Source organism: Haplochromis burtoni, unplaced genomic scaffold (assembly GCF_018398535.1).
Source record: "Haplochromis burtoni strain Fernald_Lab_line unplaced genomic scaffold, NCSU_Asbu1 Contig_124, whole genome shotgun sequence".
Classification (NCBI taxonomy): Eukaryota; Metazoa; Chordata; class Actinopteri; order Cichliformes; family Cichlidae; genus Haplochromis; species Haplochromis burtoni.
The window spans coordinates 1420480-1443896 of record NW_024582485.1 but is presented as its reverse complement, the minus strand read 5'-3'; the positions used below and the strand labels follow the sequence as shown (position 1 = coordinate 1443896).

Genomic DNA, 23417 nt, shown 5'->3' with positions numbered 1-23417 from the left:
TAAACCAGTGGTTGTCGAACTGTGGGGCAAACCCAACTGGTGAGGTATGGATGCACTGCAGGTGGGGTGTTGACAACCAGGTGACAAATATCAAGTGAAACTAAGGTGGATTTTTTTCAGTAAAAAAAAAAATTATTCTTAGCGACTGGACCAGATCTTAGTCTAAGATAAAAAAAAAAAAAGGAACTGTGAATCATTTTGAACTGTAAATCAAGCAAAGCCACTCTAGCAGAGTCCAGGATTTCAAATATGGAGCTAAAAATGGACATAAAAGGTCACCTTAAGGAGTAAAAATATCAGATACTTGCTGCTCAGATACTCCAATGGAGAATTTTACCAACTTTAAAGTGAATGTAGACAGTCAATTGATTCAAAGAACTAGTCATTTAAGAATGACAATATGATTAGATAAACCTAGGATCAGACAAGAATGATCAAAAGTTGCCTCTTAAGGGCATATTTTGGTTTTATGATAATTAGAAAATCTGTATTATGCTTCCAGCAGTCTCCTACCCTGAGTCCTGGTGGCTTCTCGGATGAATTTCTGCAGTTTCTTCATCTCAGCTTCCACCTGCTCGTAGTCAGCCTCCCTGGCATCCACCTTCGGAGTTGAAAAGAAAGAGGGATCTGTACCCATGTAAGAGCACAGAAGATGACCATCTGAACTCAGACTGACCACGACTCCCTTCACATCCCTGAGAAGAGCAGAGAAGAGGAAAGTTAACTTTTTCCTAGTGTGCTATTGGTCATTAGTCAAGAACATCTGCCAAAAAGGTCTACTGTAGTTCAAAATTAGTTGTTTGCTCCTTTAAAACAAGTAAGCTAAATGCTTATTTAATCCTTTTAGAAAAAGCTGAATATAAAGTTCAGAACTAATTTATAATATGAAACCAGAATAAACGAGGGAGAGCATGAAGAAATGCTGAGTGATGCAATAATGTGTTTTAACTGTGTGTGTGCTAACTGGTTGCAGATGTGTTGTGTGTGTATGTGTGTGTTTTCTGTTCCAGTCCAGTGAGACGATAACACATACACTCAGACCCACACATGAGGGGGTTCAGGTCAAGAGCAGCAGCCGGCTCCACACCTGCACAGGAGGGCGTCTGAGGGGGCATAAAACTTTCACTTTACTGCTGCGGAAACACTGTCACGCACACGCACGGGCACACACGTACACAGAAAAATTTATATTCATAGAGCCATGACCAACTGCTACAGAAACGCATTCATAAAAGTGATGGTTCTCACATTTATTTAAAGCCCACAGACACACACACACACAGACCATGCTGAATAATAGCTCAAAGTTCAACTGAGAGAAAGATTGTTGCGTACGCATCAACTAAAGGAACTCACATAATCTACCAGCAGTGTTAGGTAATACATACATACAAGATATGTGACAATACAAAACTATGTTGCCAGAATTTATTTCAATCTTTAAAAAAAAGTAATAAAAAATGTGGCACTGTGTACACTTTTCGTTCCAGTGTCTTATTACCTTGCACAAATCAAGGTTTGAAAATCCATCCATCCATCCATTCGCTTATCCTTTTCAGGGTCGCGGGGGGCGCTGGAGCCTATCCCAGCTGTCACAGGGCGAGAGGCGGGGTACATCCTGGACAGGTCGCCAGTCTGTCGCAGGGCCAACACACAGGGACAGACAACCATTCGCACTCACATTCACTCCTGCATTCACACCTATGGGCAATTTTTCAATTAACCTATCCCCACAAGCTGCATGTCTTTGGACGGTGGGAGGAAGCCGGAGTACCCGGAGGGAACCCACGCAAACACGGGGAGAACATGCAAACTCCACACAGAAAGATGGTGGAATTGAACTCAGGACCTTCTTGCTGTGCGGCAACAGTGCTAACCACCGTGCCACTGTGCTGCCAGGTTTGAAAATATTTCTCAAAATATTGTAGTAGTGTAAAACACTAGTTCCAAAAAAGGTCTATAAAATGTAAATAAAAACAGAATGCAATGAAGTGCAAATCTCATAAACCCATATTTTATTCGCAACAGAATATATAAAAACATTTTTTATAATGAGAAGTGTATGGTTTTAAGATGTAATGTGATGGTAGCAACATGTCATAGCAAAGCGGGCCAGAGGCGAAAAAGGGCTGGAAAAGTTAGTAGTACCAAGGAGAACATTTTGAAACTAATTAGCTTAACTGGCAACCAGTCAGTAACATGAGTGTATAAAAAGAGCATCTTAAAGAGGCGGAAGTTCACCAGTCTGAAATTGTTGAAGTATTTCAGAATATTGTTCTTCAAAATAAAATTAGAAAAACTTTTCATCATCTACAGCACATGGCATCATTAAAAGATTCAGAGAAGAAAGAAAAAGGCCGAAAATAAATTAAACTCAGTTCAACTTTTATCTGAATCAGAATACTTTAATAATCCCTAAGGAAATTATGTTTTCCCTATCTTTTCTATTCGAGTCAAATCATAACAACACCTCAAGGTGCTTTGTACTGTGAGGCAAAGACCCTACTATAATCAAAAATCGAGTCAATATTGGATGCACATGATCTTCAGACCGTCAGGTCACACTGCATTACAAACAGGCATGGACGTGGTATGAGCTCAGGAACACAGTGTATGAACCCTGTTCATCATGTCATCCACAAATGCAGGTTAAAGCATCATCATGGACCGAAGAAGCCATGTGTGAACATGTTCCAGAAACGATGCAGACTTCTCTTGGAGCCAAAGCTCATTTAAAATGGACTCAAGCAAAGTGGAAAACTGCATCCTGAGGGGCGCAGAATACGAAGCTGGATTTCCACCAGAAAGGTTGTTGGGCCCAGCAGTGCTCGGAGGTTAATGGAGCACTATCTACCAACAATAACACATAGTATGTTTATCAAAGTGAGCAATAGGTTCAGCTGCCATCGGAGCAACTGAAGGTAAACTTTTGTCTGGTTCATTTCCCCCCTTTTTTTTAAAGTTCTTGAGTGCTACAAATGCTTCTTGAGGCTATTTGCATAAATGATCATTACAAGTGGCAACAAGTATGCATGAGATATCTTAACAGTTGTAGCTTATGTCAAAGTTACAACTGTTACACTGCTGATGGTGCCTGGATTCGATTTCTATGAATTAATTTAACATTCTATTTAATAACGGTCCTCTCAGATCAGTTTTAACATAAATATATATCAAGTTCTGAGTCTTCACACTTCTGATTCAGATTTGGTCCATGTTAAACTTGAAGGATCCCAAAATGGTGAGAATATTTAATCTGGGGTTGGCAATAAAATGCAATACTGCCTCCAAAACACAAGAACTCCTGGAGCACTGCTATCCAATAGAGCTAGCCAGAATGAGCTGCTGAAGTGATCGTATTTTGTTTTTGTGTGTATTGGTTTTGTTTTGTGTGTTCCTATCCCACACTCTGCACGGTGTCCCACCAACACACTAAATCACCCGATGATTATCAAATGCTTTAAAACAACACAGCCTCAAACTAAACCAAACAGCTACCCAGACACACACTATCTCCCGCATCTAAAACACACAGGCACACACACAACCAAAAACCACATCATTTTTCAACCGTGTTTGTGTTTTGCATTGTAATTGTATCAAATTGTGCTTTGATTGGAGTTGTTTGGAAAAAGACAAAGGATTGCCTATAGCTGGCCCCTCCCCACTACGCTCTGATTGGCCAGCTGGAAGACATTGTCGAGTAGTTTACACACTGGATTTCACAAGCTGATAAACACAACATTATATTTGCTATAGGTGTGTTTGTTTACATGTATAATCACTGCTGTGTACACTACATGCACTGAGCTGTCCTAAGCTATCCTTCATCTTTATATTCCTCGAATGGTCATCTTTAAACTAGGAAAATTCTAACATCAGATTCCTTCATTTGCTGGAGGTTATACTCACAAAAAGTTGGCAACACGCACAGCCACGGGGATAAAGGAGAGCTGGGATGCCCACTTCAAGGTCACATCCTGGTAAACCAGCAGCATGTTGGTGTGATTACCTAGCAACAGGTTTGTAGTGCCATCTGTCACTAAACACGACCACAAAAAGAAGATTAGAAACAACAGACCTTAAATATCACAGCATTTTCGTTTTAAAAATAAAACTGGCTTTCAGAAGTTCAGACTCCATCACCTAAAAAAAAGAGGCTAGAGAAAAGCTAAACTAATTCGCTAGTTTTGTGTCAGATTCTCAAATTTCAATTCACAAATTTTACCATGCAGCATAGTAATAAATTCCTCTGGTGGGTGGCATTGCCCTGTAAGAAGTTCCCACAGTAAAGAAAATCACTTTTCACGTCTGGTTTGTATATAGAAATTTTGTCATCTCGATTTTTCATTTTGAGACAAGGTAACCTTTTATAGGTGTTTAAACAACTGAAGTTCCACATACACTTTCTTTCATGACACATGGCTTGAAACCTTCAGTATAAATACTACTTACATTTTACTACTTATGTTTCACTCACACACACACACACACACACACATCCAGCCAATCCCACCAATGGCGCAGTTACCACCAGGAGAGATCTGAGGTGACGGCCACACGCAAAACAAACACACCTCACTTACACTCACACACACACACACACACACACACTGGTACACATATTCACACAGTGGAATACGTAAGTTATAATATAGTAACAGCGGTCAGCAGGGTGGCACAGTGCAGGGGTCGAAATGACAGAGTGTGTTGGTGCCACATTAAAGCAAAATACACACCTTACGTCTCCACATCAGCCTTATAATTACAACCATATTATAAAAATTTCCAACCGGTGTTCTTCGTTCTCCTTCCTTTCTAGGCTTTTTTTTACCCTCCTGGCCCACTGATATCTCCACATCCCATTCTTTTCTTTCTCCTGTTCCTTATCCTGACATCTCTCCCCACATCCATTCTGGCCTCCGCATAATAGGTGCCACATCATGATCCTATCTGAATGAATCTGTCACCCATGTTATCATGTTATCATGATCCTAGAATATCATGTTCCTAGAAGTAGGAATCATTAAAAATCATGCAGGAGCTGGTCTTTGATTGTAAGGCTTCAGATAAGCAATGAAGCCAATAAAGTTAAATGACAAAATAAGATACAAACAGCATAAAAGAGGTAGACTGGGAGGGCGAGGGAACTGGTCGAGCAGGCAGCTGTGAAGATGAGCGCCAGAAAAAAAGCAATAGGAAATGCTAAGGAGAGCACTGTTGCCTATCCTCATCTACTCCAATCTCTAGACTATGAAGACACTATAGAAATCCACTGAATGGCCCTGCATAATAAAAGAAGCCCTTGCTGTTTGTTGGCTGGCAGCTCCAGCAGTTAGACTGTCACTAAATATCACACTGTTAAAAATAAACTCTAGAGTGGACTTTGTTTGTTTTTGAGAGTGAAGTCTGCAACAGCAGTCTTGCTGCTGGGAATTGTCATCATCCCTCAGTCATGTGGGAATTTTTATGTGGTTTTGACTGTTGACAGCAATCATGTCCCAATAAAAGTTGCTTTTGTTGAAATGACACATTGGGGATTGAGTTTATAGACAATTTCCAAGACTAATTTAAATAATCTAAATAATATTCAGAGTAGACATTGGAGGGAACTTTGAAAGCTGAGATATTTTAATTGTAAAATTGAAAACAGATATCATGGCCACTTTTTGCAGTCAGTCAACAAAGCCTCCATTCTGGATCCTTCTTCCATAGAATCAGAGTATTTTATATCAAACGTAACACCCTCAAAAAATGGATCTATAGTACATTGTTGCATAAATCAAAGTGGGCAGAAGCACTTTTGACGTTGTTTTGGCTGCATTTTCAGGAGGTTATACACATAACTGTACTGCTAACTACATTAATATAATTTGTGTTGCTTAGGGTTGAAAGTGACAGTTAAGTAGCAATCGATAACCACGCAGGTAAGGCATACCCTTTTTCTTCTTAACAATTTTAATATAAAAATCACAGCTGTCCCCAGCTGCCAGTGCAACTTAATGGGACAGAAACAAGGAGAGCAATACTTTATTGAAGTGCTTTTGGAAGCACTCTTATCCAATTAACAAGTTTTATCGGAAACTTATGGTTTAAAACAGAAACAAAGCTATGAAAATGGTTTCTGGATACAGATCGATTTTATGCACTTGAATCAAAGGGTTTCTGAGTCATACTGGTTTCTTAGGCAACCACAACATCAGCCCAAATAATGGATGCGTGACCATGCAGATCATAGGCCACTGTGCATGGAACTAAAACTCATAAATTCACCATCTGTGTGTGAGAATGTGTTTATGCACACCTCTTTTTGTGTATGTTCTCATATTACTCATTCTAAATGACCACAATCAGGCTGCAATTTGATACAATTGTGCCGCTAATTGCTAATTATTGAATAATGGAACTTTGTGAGTACGTGTGTGTGGGGAGAAAATCGATTCATTTAGTCAGGTGCAAGCTTTCAGTAAAAATGACAGCAGAGTCGGCCTCCATCGCCTCCTTCTCTAAGACCAATTCAACATCTGTAGCCAGGCTAACACACAGAACTAATTATCATCCACCCACAGCATATCCTGTCCATTGTGTGCATGATAAGCAGTAGCCTCTTGCCTCAGATGTGACGGCCTTTCAAATGCAGCTAATAATCACCACACTGTACACCTCTTTCTCTTTTCTCCCCATCAGAGGTGAAGTCAGGGAGAGGTGTTCAAAGCTGGAACCCATTACTGTTTAACAAACACACACACACACACGTACCCGTGGGTGTACCTACAGTAACGCCTATGATTTCAATATGCTGCATACTCATTATGACAAAATGAATCCTGTGATCACGGATCCTCCCGTACCTAAATATCTTTAAATTACTTCTTGCTGACAACAAAAGGTACTATTGAAGCTTGTTATTTACTGCTATGTTTTATCGTTGCTGTAGGTTGGACATGGGAACAGTTATGCCAAGCGATTCAGTGCATGCACATCTTAATCACTGAGATACTGCATTTAGCTAAATCTATTCGAAAATGGTTCTGACTGATGAGCAATGTGGAGAAAAAAATCTAATCACTTGAACTGAAGACTATTCAGTTGTTGACTGAAGCTTTCCTTGGCTTCATTGAAGTTTCATTGTTTAGATTCAAAACCAGCACTTTAATGTACTTGCACAACACAGCAGAGAGCAGTTTTCAACTTTTTTAAATTAAAAAAAAAAAAAAAACAAGAAAAAAAAACATGGGTGCTGGTTATTTAGCAACAGACAGCAGCCAGAGATTAAGTAAGACACAGATTTGCCATCATACTTAGTGACTATTTAAATGCTAAAGAGCCAGATATCTTATTCAGCCGTTCATTAAGAGTACAATTGAAGGTAAATGGAGGTTTAGCCTAACTCACAAAGGAGCAGTTATCTCTTCAGTTTCCATGAAAGAAAGAAAGAAAGAAAGAAAGAAAGAAAGAAAGAAAGAAAGAAAGAAAGAAAGAAAAATACACTAGACATAAAAAGTATTTTTGGACAAAAATACAGTTTATTACCTGTATGATTCTGTATTATATGTGCTATTCATTCTTCTTTTGGCACATGTCTATAAACTCTATTGTTCAGCAGTCAGTTTTATTTATGTAGCAGAGCTATTCGGTTTATTCCATCACATTCTGCCAAAAGCAGCTTCCTGTAGAGCCATTCACATGGCAGTATGCCATTCCAGTTGCTTTGTTTTTTAGTATTTTATCCAGTTAGTCTTTTGGAAGTTTGCTTATGGCAGGTGCACTGAAGCATACTGAATGTTGTGATTCTGTGTTTCACCTCACTCCAGGCTGAACACATCTGAACTTTGCCTCTGCTGCTTTGGCAAAATATGAAAACTAAGGGGAAAGAAAAGCCTTATCCCTTAGCTTGCCGTGTGAACTTTTGCTCTTTGTTACAAGTGATGCTGACAACAGGTCCATGTTTTTCTATAAAACTAAAACTAATCACTACCTTTGAAGAAAAATATACAATTTGGACCTTCTTCTGGAAACAAATTGTTTTGTTTCTGCATTATGATTTGTCCGGAGAAACATGACTGGTGTTTGCTTTGCTTTTTAGAAACTCAGCAGCCATCACTTTCCATCCTATTCTCAATTCTCTGTGTCTAACATGTTTGTTAAATCATTATTATTACACATTCAGCCTAAATAAGTGCTGCAGCAGAAATCCTGCCAAAAACCTACAAGGAATATTGTTATTCCTAGTACGAATAAGAAAAGACTACAATAAAGACTGCGAAGGAGAAATATCCTTTTATAGTGTGTCAACTTTTTGTCTGGTGTCCTGGGTTACCCGAGGCATATGGCAGGAAGCAGCTGGGGTTGAACTCCAGCTTCTTCATGAAATGGATCTGCCCATTGTCACGGAGACAGTAGATGTTCCTCTCACCCAGGATGAAGATGTGGGAAGAAGCATGGGAGAAAGAGGGCACACAGAGATCCAGGGCCTGCTCTCCCAGCACAAATACCCAGTCAGGCTATGGGAACACACAAAGACACAGAACAATGTCATTTATTGCACAAAAATTTTTTTTTAAAAAATTGTATGCGTGAATGTCAGCCTGACATGTGCGTTGTCTGAACACGCTTGATAAAATGTTGTGCAGTGTCTTTTTATTAGATACTTAATTTCCATTTACCATAGAAATGGGTATCAGCGAAACTTTAAGCTCTGCAAATAAAGATTTTTATGTTCGAATTCAAGGCAATAGTGGCGACTTTTGGTGCTGGTAGAGAAAAATTCAAATAGCATGAACAGTACATTCATAAGTGCTCTGACATTTGGATTCTATTATTCACATTTGACTGAAAATGAGGGGATCCCAAAGAACTATCGAGATTCAGATATCACTCAACCTACAGTCTTTAAACACTAATCACAACACAGATAAACAAACAATCATGTCAAAGAAAAAATAAAATATGTGTGTGTTAGTGCTCACCGTCAGCCTCTTGCCTCCAGTCTTAAGGGGTAAGTTGGGATCTTGTCGACTTTCTGCTTCTGTAGCCACAGCGAGAGTCTCATACCTGACAGTAAAAAAGACACAGACAGCTACTTTTTCTGTGTACGTCGTCTCAGACAGAAAACAAATAACTTTTTTTTTTCTTTTTCTTTTTTTTTTTTATAAACACACAGTGGGAGAATTTTAAATTGTGAAAAAACTGACAGAGTTGGTCTAGGACACTTTCCATTGTCCAAAAAGTACTAGATATTCCCCAGCTTTTCTAAAAAGCCAAACTACACAGTTTCTCAACCATTAGAGCAAAACCACAACAACAGCACACAATTCGTGTTCAGAATAAACAAACCCCTGCAAGCATTTTATAGTCACCTTCTCTTTTACAGGTTCTCTGTGGTTAGTCAACACATCACAGACCTACCGTTCCCTCGAACCGTGATCTATCAGTTTTAATCAGTGAGCCGCAGGCCACTGGCTAAGGATAAAGTGGTCAGACTGATCGGTGGTCAGTTGATTTTGGCATCTACATGTTAGGCTTTTTCCAGTAAGAAGCTGGCAGTCATAGCAGCTTAGCGGGAATCTATCCATCTTCCCAAACACCTGGATGAACAGAGCTCCAAACCTGACTGACCCCAATTGCACACCCCAGACCAAACACTAAATAACTGCTCATTTATCCACCAACCTTCTCACTCTGTTTTGCATGTTTCGACACAAAGCTGTTGTTAATCAAAGCAAGCAACCCTGAAATTGACCTTTATTGGAAGGAGCACAATCCAACATGGCTGCTACTTTAAGGGTACTAGTAATACTTTATCTTAGCCTCTTTTTTTATTGAGTCCTCAAATATTTGTGCAAAGCAACAGCACTTTCAGTACACCATATTCATTATATATACTACCCACACGTGGAGCTGCTAACAGGTTAAAATTGTAATGCTAATAATTTAAATAACTGCTTTTTTATTAATATGTTTTTATGCCCATGAAGCTCTTTGAATCTGATTTTGGGATACATAAATAAAATTTTATTTACTTACTTTAATTTACAAATTGCATCGACTATAGTCTCATTTGTACTTTGTGTATCTAATTAACTGACCTTATCACGTTAGCATTTAAGCAGCGGTCAGGGAAAACATCTCCAGCTAAACACTAGCATATAATGTAAGTGTGCTGAAGTTACATTCTCACAGAGTTTTGACTTCAGGGCATACTTAGTTTTGTTATGCTTTTCAGTGTCATTCTCAAAAATGCGCTTAGGGTTAGTATGTAACCTAGTATGAAACTGCGGCAAAGCTTTAGTATACACTGTAGGCCTTTTGGTCACTTGAATTACGAATTTCTATTTGTAATTTCTAACCCAGACAAAAATGTAAATAAAAAATAAATCAAATTTCAAGCTCTGTAACTTCACATGCAGCTCAGTATGGCTTTCATAAAAAGACTGTGACTGCCTTCTTTTGGTTGAATTTTACTTATTTCATGTATTACTCACTGCAGAGAACACTCACATCTCTCCCCTTTCCACTCCTCTAACAACATTTTCGTTTTATACCTGGATAAACCTGATTACCACATGTGACTCGAAGAGTGATGCTAATTCCTCGTAACATTTTGTATAAAATAGTAAATGAAGTGTTCTAACCTTTGATTTTTGCAATACAATGCAAGATTTATAGTTTTGAACTCATCCGTACAGTAGCGCTACCCGCTTAGCCCTCTCTGAGAAACGGCGAGCAGACTAATGAGCTTTATGGATGACTGCCAGTAAAGAAACCTTTTCATCACGCCATGACCATTTCCTGGGAAAGAAAATGGACTAAAAAATATATTAAACATGTCAGGGGTTTTAAGCTTTTAAGGCAACACTCAATGGATCGACAGACCAGCTCCTGCATGAGTGAAGGGATTAAATTCAGCCTAATAATACTAAAACAACACTATAAAATAAGTATATTCTTTCACTCTGCTTTGATATTTCATAATTATTCCACCCTTCACTTAGATGTTTTACTAATCATGGGATAAGAGGTCAAATGACTGAATTAAAACTGGACATGCATGCGCACGTGTGTGTGTGGGTGTGTGTGTGTATAATATGAAAGAGGGCCAAAAAAGAAGAAAAAACATAATCACAGAAAGCCTTGTGTTTGAGAAAGAACCAAAGAAATCTGGTTATTCACCTGCATGAGCAGCATGTAAGGAGGAAGACAAATATCACTGACAGTGATATACACATACTTTTTTTCTATTTGTCATTAAAATACTGTTTCCAATGAACATGGTGTGCGGGTTGGACTTTGTGTGTACAGGAGTGTGTGTTTAGGCAGTATCAGTCATCGTGCAAGTTTAGGACACTGAGGTTGAGGAAACAAACATCCCATTTATATGAAAGAGGATCTCTCAGAAAGGAGCACACACACACACACTTACCTTCAACATACAGATCAAATAAGCATATACATTCACGCAAACTACACAAATACACACTAAGCATGTACGCTTTCTGAGGTAACGGATAAACACAAACTAAAAGCTGAAAGCTGACGCCAACACACACACATACACTGTAACCAAATCAAGCTCTCATTCATCAGGGCAGGAGAAGGTCCAGCAAGCTAAATAAACTGAGCCAAGCAGAACTGTTTGACCAGTCATATGATATTAAATGTATAACAGTCAGCAAGGCTTTGACCCCGTCATCTGATATGGTGTGTGTGTGTGTGTGTGCGTGTGCGTGTGCGTATATATATATATATATAATATATATAATATATATATATATATATATAATATATATATATATATATTATATTATATACTACATACACAACACATATATTTCCATCACTCTGACCACATGCAAAGATTAGAACATTTCTAAAGTATCTAAATCAAAATTGGGATTAAGAAAAAACATTTAACCCATACATAATGACTGCATAAATAAGCAGATAAACATTTTTTATCCATTTATTTATTCGATTTTGCTAATTGGTAGGGTCTTACGTCAATACCAGTGATCTTGATCACAAAGTATTTTAGTCGAAAAGTGATTTGTTAATGCTCTCCCTGAACCGCATCATTAATGCATCCACTGTTTTAGTGCTAATACATTTCCTGCTGCTATTGTGTGATATGAAAACCATTTATCGTGCATCTGCAACAGGAACTGCTCTATGCTCATCACCAAATCCAAAGTCCACATGGAAAGAGATGCTTATGTAAGAGCGGATGCTTGGATGTGTGTTTTTATGTACTTTATGTGGCAAATGTATGTGTTCAAATGTTTATCCAAACTGTGAGGCACCTTCTAACAGTTCCTAAAGTCCCATACAAATAAAGCATTATTTCTATTAAAGCCATCACTTCTAAAATTTAATGCACAATTTTTTTTTTGATGCTATATCAATTTAATTAATCTTCAAGCAGAGTGATCCTTGTTATGAAAATGTTTAGTCACACAAACACGGTGATAACTTGGGCTTCCTGGATGTGCAGCAAGCTTGAATATGGGGACAGGAAGAGCAAAGTATAAATCATAAATTGTATGTGTTGGTGACTTGTATCCCAAGGAGCAAAACACTTTTACTTCTAGCAATTTTTTTAACTTTTATTTTTTAGTAGGTATCCTAATCAACTGATCATTTATGTAGCACTTCATATCTTTAGCTAATGATGCTCATCTGTACTGACTGAACAGCTCTGACTGCATGCTATTTAGTGTTTACATTTATTATGACACATCAAAGTCTTGTTCTGGCTAAACTCTAAAGTCTCCACTAAATGTGAAGTTCTATTTATAGCAGAGACATTACGTTGGTTAGAGGTGTTTAATGCACAGTGTAAAGGAAATAAGTTTGCTGCATTCGTAATGCTGTGCTGTCATTTATGGAAAGCTTGTATACGTCTGCTGAGCTCTGTCTGATTTACTGCAGGCTGTACACTGCAGGGCTGTGTTTGTGTGTGTGTCCAGTGAGAACGGTGACGTCAGGGTTTCCACTGTGATATCTAGTCTGGAGAGTGTCTTGATACTGGTGGGGGGCACCCAGATAACAAACAGCTGGAAGAGAAGACTGCACGCATGCACAGCGTACACCCACGCAGTCTGTAAGACTTCTTAACGATATGCAGTCAGAGTGAAGTGTACATGTGCTTACATTAAAATGAGGTACTTTCCGATCAAACCATGTGCGCGCAAGTGCGTCTGTGTGTGTGTTTCGGTCCATCCAGACAAGATCTGCACTGGGAGCAGATGGTGTTCGGATGGTGGGGATTTAGTCAGCACTGCTCGTTAACCATCAGCAGCTGATACTGAAGACTGTGAATCAGATAACCTTAAGAAAGTTTATACTGTTCGAGCCTAAATATTACTTGTAAACAGATGTGAATTCCTTTTTAATAGCAACTTGGGGTTTTTTTCCATCTTAGAATAAAACTTCAGTATTTTCTAGCAACTAATATATAGGCCTATATCAAGGATCTTGCTGTTAGAAATCAGTTACATACATTCCAGCATACAACATTACTCCTCTCATAGTGCATACATACAAAGTCTATGCAATGAAGAAAATGGACTCGAAGCTGTATTGCAAAAATCCCTCAGCTGGGATTCTCCCATAGACTATGGACTCCTCTGATGCCACCAACAATCAGAAATGAAAGACAAGACTATTGATGCCATTTGAGGGCATCTGGAGATGTATGTTGTAGAAATTATTATGTGATGGACTTCACTGAAAGCTGTGAAAGTATTATACTGTAACTTTATCCCAGCTATCTTGCTTGCAAATATTTGTGGGATTACAACACTGCAGTCTTCAGGCAAGTAACACAAGATGAAAAAAGTTATTAAATAAATGAATTATAAAAAAGCCTACTTGTAGCTCTCCAGCTCTCGTGCAGAGGATACAGTGAGGAAGCTGTCTGTTCTGGGGTTGTAAGTCAGGGGACCAGGCAGCAGAAAACCAGGGAGGAACCTGCCAAAAGAGTAGCTGTCCTGCTCGAAGAACATCAGCATCCCGTCCATAGACTGGATACAGAGGGAATGATGACCTGATGGAGAGAGTGGGGGGCAGCAAAGTAGATTTATTCACAAGCTAAAATGTTTTGAACTGATAATAGCAAACAAAAACACACAAAAAACAATGTAATTAAATACAATGTTATACTGTGAACTCAGGTATGTTTTGCTAGGTATTTTCCAGTTTGGCTTTCAGAGAGAGGTTAATTTCATGTAGCAATTAACAACGTCGGTAGCGTAAAAACAGGTGGAGCTTCAACTTTTAAGTGTATCCTAAGCTTTCCCCCATGTTTCTCTGACACAATTTGAACAAACAACCTAGTCTAACATCATCAATGTCACTGAACAGAAACCATCTCAAAGTGTACACCATTATCTACATTTGTACAACTCATCATGTCCAGTCACTCTCTGGGACTTTTAGCTCCACCTTTCGAAAAACTTTGGCCTTTAGACAAGGTCAGATTGCACAGCAAACAAACTAATTCATGTAAAGAATACAGGCTGCTTTTTTGGCTGCTTCATCTACATCCCTCAATAAAAAAAACAAACAACAAAAAACACTTTTTTTAATAACACAAGCACCAAAGATCCTGGAGGACTTTGGTGGCTTTTGTTTAATTTCAGCGATGATGTTGTGTTGTGCTGTGAGGTGCGTTACTCCCTCTGCCTGAATCTGATATCTCCATTAACACCTCCATACTCATACACACAGACACCTGGCTGTAAGTATAAATGTGTTCAAGACTACGTGTTTATTAGCAAAGGCCTGGTGTAGGACATACTAAGCCCCGACACACAAAATACACAGCAGCACGCACTGCCATAAAGCAGTGGGGCTGTGTGACCAGAGAACTATAATTAGGCCTCAATGCGCTATTAAAACTCACACTGCCATCAACTAGAGGTCAGGGAGACAGCCACCTACAGTGCACACACACACACACACACATACATACATACTTAACATCTATCACCAAGGATTTAGACAGAAAAGCCACACACTCCTACACACCTATTCTGTGTCAACAAGTATGTGTGTGTGAGAGTGTGTGTGTGCCTGAGTGATGAGCGGCAATTCAGGGTGGCCATTAACACACTGAAGGACAAGGTCTCATACATCGCAAACACACCCTGTGAATAAAAGTGTGTTAAACACAATATTTGATGGAGAGCCAACAGCAAATGTTGAAGCAGAATGTGCATGTCTTCATATGGGTGAATTACATCCAGCCACAAGTTTGTATTCTTGAGTGTGGAGTTAAAAAAATATATATCTGAAAAACAAATGTAGTCTTCTGAGGACCGAGTGCATTGTGTTTAGTTCAAAACTGTAAGTCATGAACGTCTGCTGTCCAAATGTCCTTAATGTGGAAAATTTGTGGAAATGCACAAGCTCCAGCCAATTATAGTGTTGACAGTGTCTCTTAAACACTAGTGTTCTGTATTTTCTTAAAACAGACCCAGACTGTGATTGTTTTCATTTATATTATGTTCAATATTATTAAATTAAAGCTAAAACAACCCTAAATTCAGCTGGCTGAGGTTGCCATAAAGAGCAATTTGTCCTAAATGTCAGCATACGTCATTTATGTTTAAAATTTTTAATTTAATAAATGGTGTTCTGTCATGAACGGGTGGATTCATTGTCTGTTTTCCACTTTTTTCTCTACTTGCATTTGCCTGTTGCTGTGTATTGTTTTCCTCATTCACACCGGCCTAGAGACCTGTTGGTGACTACCCAGAAACCATTGGGGAAAAAATGCAGATTCCTGAACAGTTGTGAGTCATTGCTGGAGGTTGTTGGCTATTGTATGCAACTGATTGCGCAACTCTCTTTCATACAGGCCCAGAAATCTATTAGTGACCCGGTGATAAATGCAGTCACTAGTTAAAACTGTGTACTCCACAACTGGTTCATGCAGGTTCATGCAGTTTTGTGATCAACTGAGGAGCTTGGGTAGATAGCAGGTTGTGGTGGTTGCCAGTAGTTTCCAAGAAAGGTACGAACTTGTCTGCAAACAGTTGCAGACTACTCACCAGGTGGTAGTGAAATTGTGAAACATACGATGCAACCTGGGAATGTAGAGAGTTTGCATTTGAAGAAACAGTTGTGCCTTCTCACTGGAATCAACACATTTCAAAAGGCAAAGCTTTTACTTTTGAGGGAAACATTCTCGGTTTCCGATTTGAGTATGAAAGTAAATGTAAGTGTTTGCAGGCAACTCAGTGTCTTTAATGCAAATTATGGGCAAACAAAACAATTTGCTAGTGACTAAAGGAATCAAAAGGAGGTTTTTGACACCCTCTTTGAGACAGATTTCACCTGGTGATAGCTAGCAACCTCGATCAACCACACACCAAGCATTTTGCCTCTGGGTCACCAACTGGTCTCTAGGCCTGTGAGATGAAAACTTCCGTTAGAATGAATAGTAATGTCAACAAATGCTGTACCATCCAAAATGGTATGCTGTGGTAGGCAACTTCTTCTGTTGGTGGGAAAATATCATACAGTATTAAAATTTTATAAAGGTCACTAAGATTTCTTTGAAAATGACTTCTGGTTTTATAAATTTTATTTCCTTGAAATTTTCCTAAAGATGAATATTTTGTGCATTTTTATAGACTAAAAAAAATCACTAACAATATCTATATATAATAATCTAACCTACAGTAGTACGGACATAAATAATGACTATTTGAAAAATGTAAATTTTCAATTAAGTTTGTTATGATATAAATTCAATCAGTCACTCAAGGAAATTCTTCTGAAAAATTTTACAATATAACAGATACTATCGGATGTTCAAGATACTAGCTGGATATTATCATGAGAGAGTAAAACAAAAAAATAAACTGCTAAAATATTTCACAACCTACTGCATTATTGAAATCCATCAATTATAAGCAACAAATCAGATTTGGGAACAGGTTACCGCATTATAAAAGGGAAAAACAGACAACAGCATTGAAATGATCAAAGTCATTTTGGTTTCTTAAGTCATTGTTCTACTCAAAGCAGACCAAGACTGTGTGAACAGGCTGAGGTAAAGACTTGTCTCAGACAAACACTTCACCGATTTGTCAGGTTTCTGGATGTCATTTCCAACCCTCAAAGGCAGCTCAAGGGTCAAAACAACAGACACTCAGCACAGCCTGACATGACTCTGTATCATCAATAATAAGAAATACAGAGTGAAAACGAGAGCCAAGCTGTTTCATAACAGCAACTGTCCAAATGTAATTTCACACGCCCACGGCCAGGTATAGTGTGTCAAAGAGCCCAGTATGAGAGCCACTGCTCAGACACAGTGGAGGAAACAGGCCTGTATTAGTGTCATTAATAAGACTTGTTGAACAAGCACACAGAGCAGCCAACAAAGCACAGAGGCTGGCCGCACACTGCTGTGGGCAGCACCTCGCCTCTGTGTAAATATGAGAGAGAAAATGTGAGAGAAAGAGGGAAAGTTGTAAGCACATGTGAATGTGCTGGCTTGGGGACCACAACATGTGAGTGCATGCATCTATGTGTGTGAGTTTTGTATATATATATATATATATATATATATAAATATAGGTCACTCAACATATAATGAATGTGGATGTAGTGTGTGTGTGTGTGTGTTTGTGTGTAAGACCAGTCTATACTTCGACTGTAAGTGTGTGGCCTGAAAGTGACCCAAACCAAATGGCAGCCCAGCTATTAGAGTAGTATTAATACAGAGCTGCTATTACAGTGCCTACAGCACTGCTAAATGGGTGCTATTATAGACCAACACATGCAAACGCACACACACTCACGTGTAACAGCAGACACGACTTGCAAAAACACTCCCACACGCACACACACTAGTTTCCATATCCAAACCAAGCAGCAACCTCCACGGGTGACAAATGAACCCACATGGATGTGCCAAAACTGCAGTACCTCTAGTGGCCACTTGAGGCTGGCTACAAAGGTGAGTGAGTACCTGTAAACTCCAATGTTAAAATGACCAACTTTACAGCCTTAAAAAGCATTCATACAGACTGGTAATAAAATGTTTTAGGCCACTACATAAGTTTACTTCCTTCACAACAGCTTTAAAGTGGATGAACCTTATTATAACTCCTCCATCTAGAAATTGGATTTAAGGGGCATGGCCACTTTGACTGACAGGTCTGTCCCCAGGCAGGCAGCCAAAAGCAATTGGTTTCTGCTAGTCCTCAACTCTGCTAAATGTATTTAATGAGCTGGATCTCTCCACTGCATTTGTGCTGTTGGTGGCTTGTTGGGCATTTTAAGAGAATTATCTCATAATTAAAATGGATTGCTGTGTGGTACAGAATCACCAGGAAGTCTGTGTATCTGTTTTGATACATTTTTAATATTGCAGTAGTCTGTTACTTAGCACAAATTTACCAAGATATCTGAGTAGGGCGTTTATTCCTTACAGTGTATGCATGCAGTGTACTATCCAAGCTTTCTATTGTTAGTTGGTAACATGCCACTAAATTAATTCTCATCAAAATATGGTTAGTTGTGGCTCCAGAATACTCCAGAACACTTCCACAACACAAGCAAATGTTAAGGTTTCAAAATACAACCACAAAAATGGATGATGTCATAGTGACCAAATCTGTCTATTATACTAACTGTGATCTAAACACACAGAGTCTTATCACACAACATCTGTGGAAGAAATACATTTTCAGAAGTCTGCTCTTGCCTCAGAGCTGTGACTATCACTGTCTATGCAGTAAAACTACACAGAAAATACTGTCCAGTGTGTGTGTGTGTGTGTGTGTGTGTGTGTGTGTGCGTGCGCAAGATAATCATTACGAGTATGTGTATGTTTGTGTTTCATCCAATCAACTGTGAGATCGGCTCATTTTCTTGTAAACTATGTGAAATGGTGAGGAAAGAGCAAACAGCGAACATCTTTTCCCAATAAAACGCACACAGATCAAAAACTCATCTGCCCTTTAAAAGGAAAAGAGAAATAAAAATAGCCTCTTTTGTGTGTATGTAGTCAAACAGAACACAAATATCTTTAGTTATAAATGAAGCATTGATCGTTATTGGTATAATTTAGACTACAAAACTAAACAGCTGCTACAGTAAACAAAGAAGACAGAAATAATGCAGAACAGTGCAAAATAAGTGGGGAGCACTTCTGTTGCACATCATCCTTTCCCCTCTCCTCTGTTTCTACTATATCCAATCTAAAATGCAAAAAACAAAAAAATCCGTCCATAACAATTATAATCAAAAACAAGGTTAAAAAAAGGCAGGCAGCAAACTGAGAATTTAGATGAAGGGTTGCAACATCAAAATAGATTCAGATTTCCCCAAATGTCATTTATTTTGGGGGATTTTTCTCTAATCATTTTTTAGGATTATTGCCACATATATATAGTCTTACACTCATAAACATTTAAAAGCACTAAAAATGATCTAAAAATGTAAAAAAAAATAATTTTTTTTTTGAAAGAATAAGCATTACCATTATCTGCAAAATAAAGCATGTGTAAACATGCACACCATTCTGATGAAGCCGTTCTTGAACAAGGCACTAAATCTCTACTCAGAACTCCTTACTTGGGAAAGCTGGGAAAGGGGAATTCCCGTACAAGAATTAAAACAGGACCTCATTCATTCAGTATCAAGGTGAAATAGAAGAGCAGTTCTAGGGCCTGTACTGCCATCTACTGGTGTACACTATAGGAAAAGACTAGAGATGTAAAGTGAATACTAGTCTGCCTGTATGGTTTTCTGTGTTTACCGAGTTTCCGGTCAAGGGCTGTTTAAGGGATAAGACTTGGTTTAGGGGTTAACCAGAGGTTTAGGTTAGGAAACAGCATTGGGTTGAAACATTTACTTGTGGTTATAAAGTTCAAGGTCAAATGGTCAGGAATGCATGTCTATTTTTAGTCATAAGTAAGGCTCGCTAAAACATTTAGGTACACAGATGTCAAACTTGGACATGGCACAAAGACCCAGTTTTATTTACACCACACTACTTCACAACAATCAGCTACCTCATGTCATTTTAGACTGCAAGAACCCCAGAGATCACAAGTTGCCCTATAAGGAAGCACTTGGCGACAGTAGAGAGCATGGGTGAAAGAACACAAGTTTACATGAGAGCTCAGCTGACATCTGAAACACATCCTGCACAGTGTGGGGAAACCAGAAAACACGTGGACACAGTCAGAGTTATTGGTTTGTGGTATGTCCTACACACGTGCACTCAGTACAGGCCAAGGTATTGGTTTTGGTTTTAATTAGCCCACACTGTTCTTTCTATCAATCAAATACACACTCAGATGAGCACTTGCACACAGACAGACAGGCTCTCTAAACATGAAGTGAATGACGGATTCATCATGCCAGGCCACAGAGTCTGGCAAGCTCTCTGTTCACACACACACCTTGACAATACAGGCTTTATTTGGAAATGTCATTTTCTCTCCTTTAAAGGGGGTTCCCTGTGTTTCTGTGAGTGTGTGTGTGTGTGTGTGTTTCAGTGTGTGTGCGTGTATGTGTGTTTTTCTTGGATGCTTACTCCATTAGGGCTTTCCCCTACTTGGTTTTTCCAAAAGCCCAATAGACTAAAGAGAGCGCAGCTACATGACCTCTCTCTTTCTCTCCCTTTTCCTCCTTCACTCTTCTTATAGACTTTTATAGTTTTATGTATTTGTCCATCGCTGCCAATTGCCTCTTATGCCAAGACACATGCACAGATGTTCACTAATGCACACCGCTTGCACTTCAATATATTTGTGAGGTCCCTCACTGATGTTGATGATAATCAACACAACTAAATGCCTATACTCAGCCTTTTGACTTTCCTTTATTAAATACTCAAAAGAAAAACCCACACACAAAAGCTGACACACAGAACTTGTAAAGCAGTAAAAGTACCCTTTATAGCCAGCCACTATTCCTGGTGGACATAAAGTTTTCTTTGGTATAAATGACTTACATGTGTGTGCATGGCTTATGGCACTGCTGTCAGAAAGCTGTTACTAAGAGAAGTTATTATGCACCAAAATTCTTATGTGATTCCAGGACAGCTTTACATCTCTCTTGTTTAAAACAATATTATGAAAAAAGTGAATTTAGTGTACCCGTGACTCCTCCAAAGGTGCCGTAAGTCATGTTGCAGGCTGTTCTTTGCAGGTTATGCTCATAAACCAACTTGAGCTGGTACTGGTCACCATGCTCCACGTTCCCTGCAGTGCCTGCATAAGGTTAAAAAAACACACAAAAAACCCAACTTCAATTAAGAGAAGATATAATGACACCTTTAAAAGTGAAAACTGATCCCAAAACGGGTGGCTGTGGCTTAGCAAGTGGTTTGGGATTTGAAGATCAGTGGTTCATGTTCTCCAGTCTGCATGGTGAAGGGCAAGATACTGGACATCAAATTACCCATAAGGCATCCATAAGCGTGTGAGTGTGACAGATATAGGGAACTTAAAGAGCAGAGAACAATCTGTGTATGAATGTGGTTTGTAATGTAAGTGCTTTGAGTGCTCCGTGGTGTAGAAAAGCATCTTATAACTATCAGTCCATTTACTAAACATAAATAATGAAAACCCTGTTTATGTAAATTTTACCTGATACAGAGTAGACTGACAGCTTTCTGGGGTGGAGAACAGCCAAGTGAAGAAGCTCTGAACACCTGAAAAGACAGCAAAGAAAGTACTAAAGCAGTTCAATAATACGATAACCTACAAAACTAAAACCCTTTTATCAGAATCAGAATACTTTGTGTGAAATTATGTGTTACAGTTACTCCAAGATACTGAACCAAATTTAACCAAAGATACAATATATTACAAAGTTACATAATATAAAAAATTGCTCTAATAGATACAAATAGCTCAATTATAAATATCCTGAATATTAAAGGAGATTAAATATATATGATTGACATTTTACTCTAAACTGTAAAACTTTGTGATTTGCACTGTAAAGCATGTCCAAAAGGGTGTACTGTGCATTCGATGGAGAGGAATTATTTCCTGTGTTGTGCAGTGGTGCATTTGGGTAATGTCCTTTACAGCTTAACAGGACCCCATGTTGATTATTTTGGATGGATACCTCTAAAAATCCACAATTATTTAACAAGACCACCTAGTTATAAGCCAAATAACAGCTAAAATCACTACGCTAGAATAACACTAGAACTGCGGCCCTGCAGCTGGTAAAGATAGAGTTTCTTTCTCAGACACCAGCAGGGCAGATGCTTCCTGCCACTGTGGCTGAATCCATGTTCTTAGCTCAAGGGTGGCATCCACTCTTATTCTCTCTCATTCGTCTAAAATAATTACTGCAACAGCTGGTGCATTTTTTTTAACATTGGTTATGGTTTAGGTGTAGATGATGTTCCAGTGATGCTGATCCTAGATTTTTCACTTATTTACCTTGCCGCAAAACCACTGAGACGGAATGTGTCCGCTTTCTGGGCTGAGAACAAATGCGTCTTACTAAGTTTCAACCACTGCAGTTATGTTTGCTGAGAGAACAACAACAAGGAACTAGAAAACTGAAAACCACAAGCTTTCGCTCTTTCTTAGAAAACCAAGAAAACAAAACCTTTCACCATCTGCCCACCTCGGCCTGCCTCGACAATATTTACAACGTGCTTTGCTATCAAGGCCAGCGTCCAAAATGTCCCACCAGTCTCTGAAGAATGCTGTGCCGAAAAACCGCAGGTAACTAAACACAACGTCTTCCAAACAGACTGATTTAGTTGGATTCTGCTCCCAGTGTGATGATGTGGGAAGCCTTCGAGACAGACCACAGCTTTTCCCAGAAACCTTCCATTCCAGGACGTTCCTGTGCAGCCGCAGCGAGGCAATGTGTGGTATTAATGTTGAGATTAATGTTAAAGAAAGGCAGCATCAATTTCACAGACAGATTCAAGTCCTTGATTATTTTAACAGATAAATAAAGGTTTGGATTTTACTGTGTATTTACTACAGTAAACAATGAGTCTGAAATACTACACATATTATATGAATCTCTAGTTTCTTTTATGGTTCAGGACTAAATTGTCACACTGGTGACATTACTGCATGAGCTGTACAGCTGCTGATTTATGGGAACTACAAAACTCCCTTAAGAGTCTGTTCCACATGCTGCTTGTAATGTTTTGAGCACTTAGGGCAACACCACATTTTACTATATTTACACAGTGCATGTTCTTCTTTTATGTCTTATCCAAAGAATTTCCACAATCACTAGAGTCAGAAAACATTATTTGACTTTGCTTTCTGTCTCACCTACCTTTTCCACATTGTCTTGTGACCTGCCGCCCCCAGGTACAGCACTTTTGGATTTGCTGGGATGCCAAATGTTACCAGTACCTTTCAATGACAATGACTGTATCTCTAGTTTTCCTTTTTTTTTTT

General features: G+C 38.8%; 1 protein-coding gene across 3 annotated transcripts in view; it reads right to left on the bottom strand.

Annotated features, from left to right (window-relative positions):
- Positions 1 to 23417, bottom strand: part of bbs9 (Bardet-Biedl syndrome 9) — a 174094-nt gene that overhangs the window by 145101 nt on the left and 5576 nt on the right. For all 3 annotated transcript variants that reach the window (XM_005929500.3, XM_005929499.3, XM_042223965.1), the window contains exons 4-10: positions 21618 to 21682; positions 21126 to 21239; positions 13870 to 14044; positions 8970 to 9054; positions 8321 to 8504; positions 3913 to 4042; positions 514 to 695 (exon numbers count right to left, since the gene is read on the bottom strand). In XM_005929500.3, coding sequence (XP_005929562.1) covers positions 514 to 695; positions 3913 to 4042; positions 8321 to 8504; positions 8970 to 9054; positions 13870 to 14044; positions 21126 to 21239; positions 21618 to 21682 — 935 coding nt within the window. The remainder of the gene's footprint in view (positions 1 to 513; positions 696 to 3912; positions 4043 to 8320; positions 8505 to 8969; positions 9055 to 13869; positions 14045 to 21125; positions 21240 to 21617; positions 21683 to 23417) is intronic.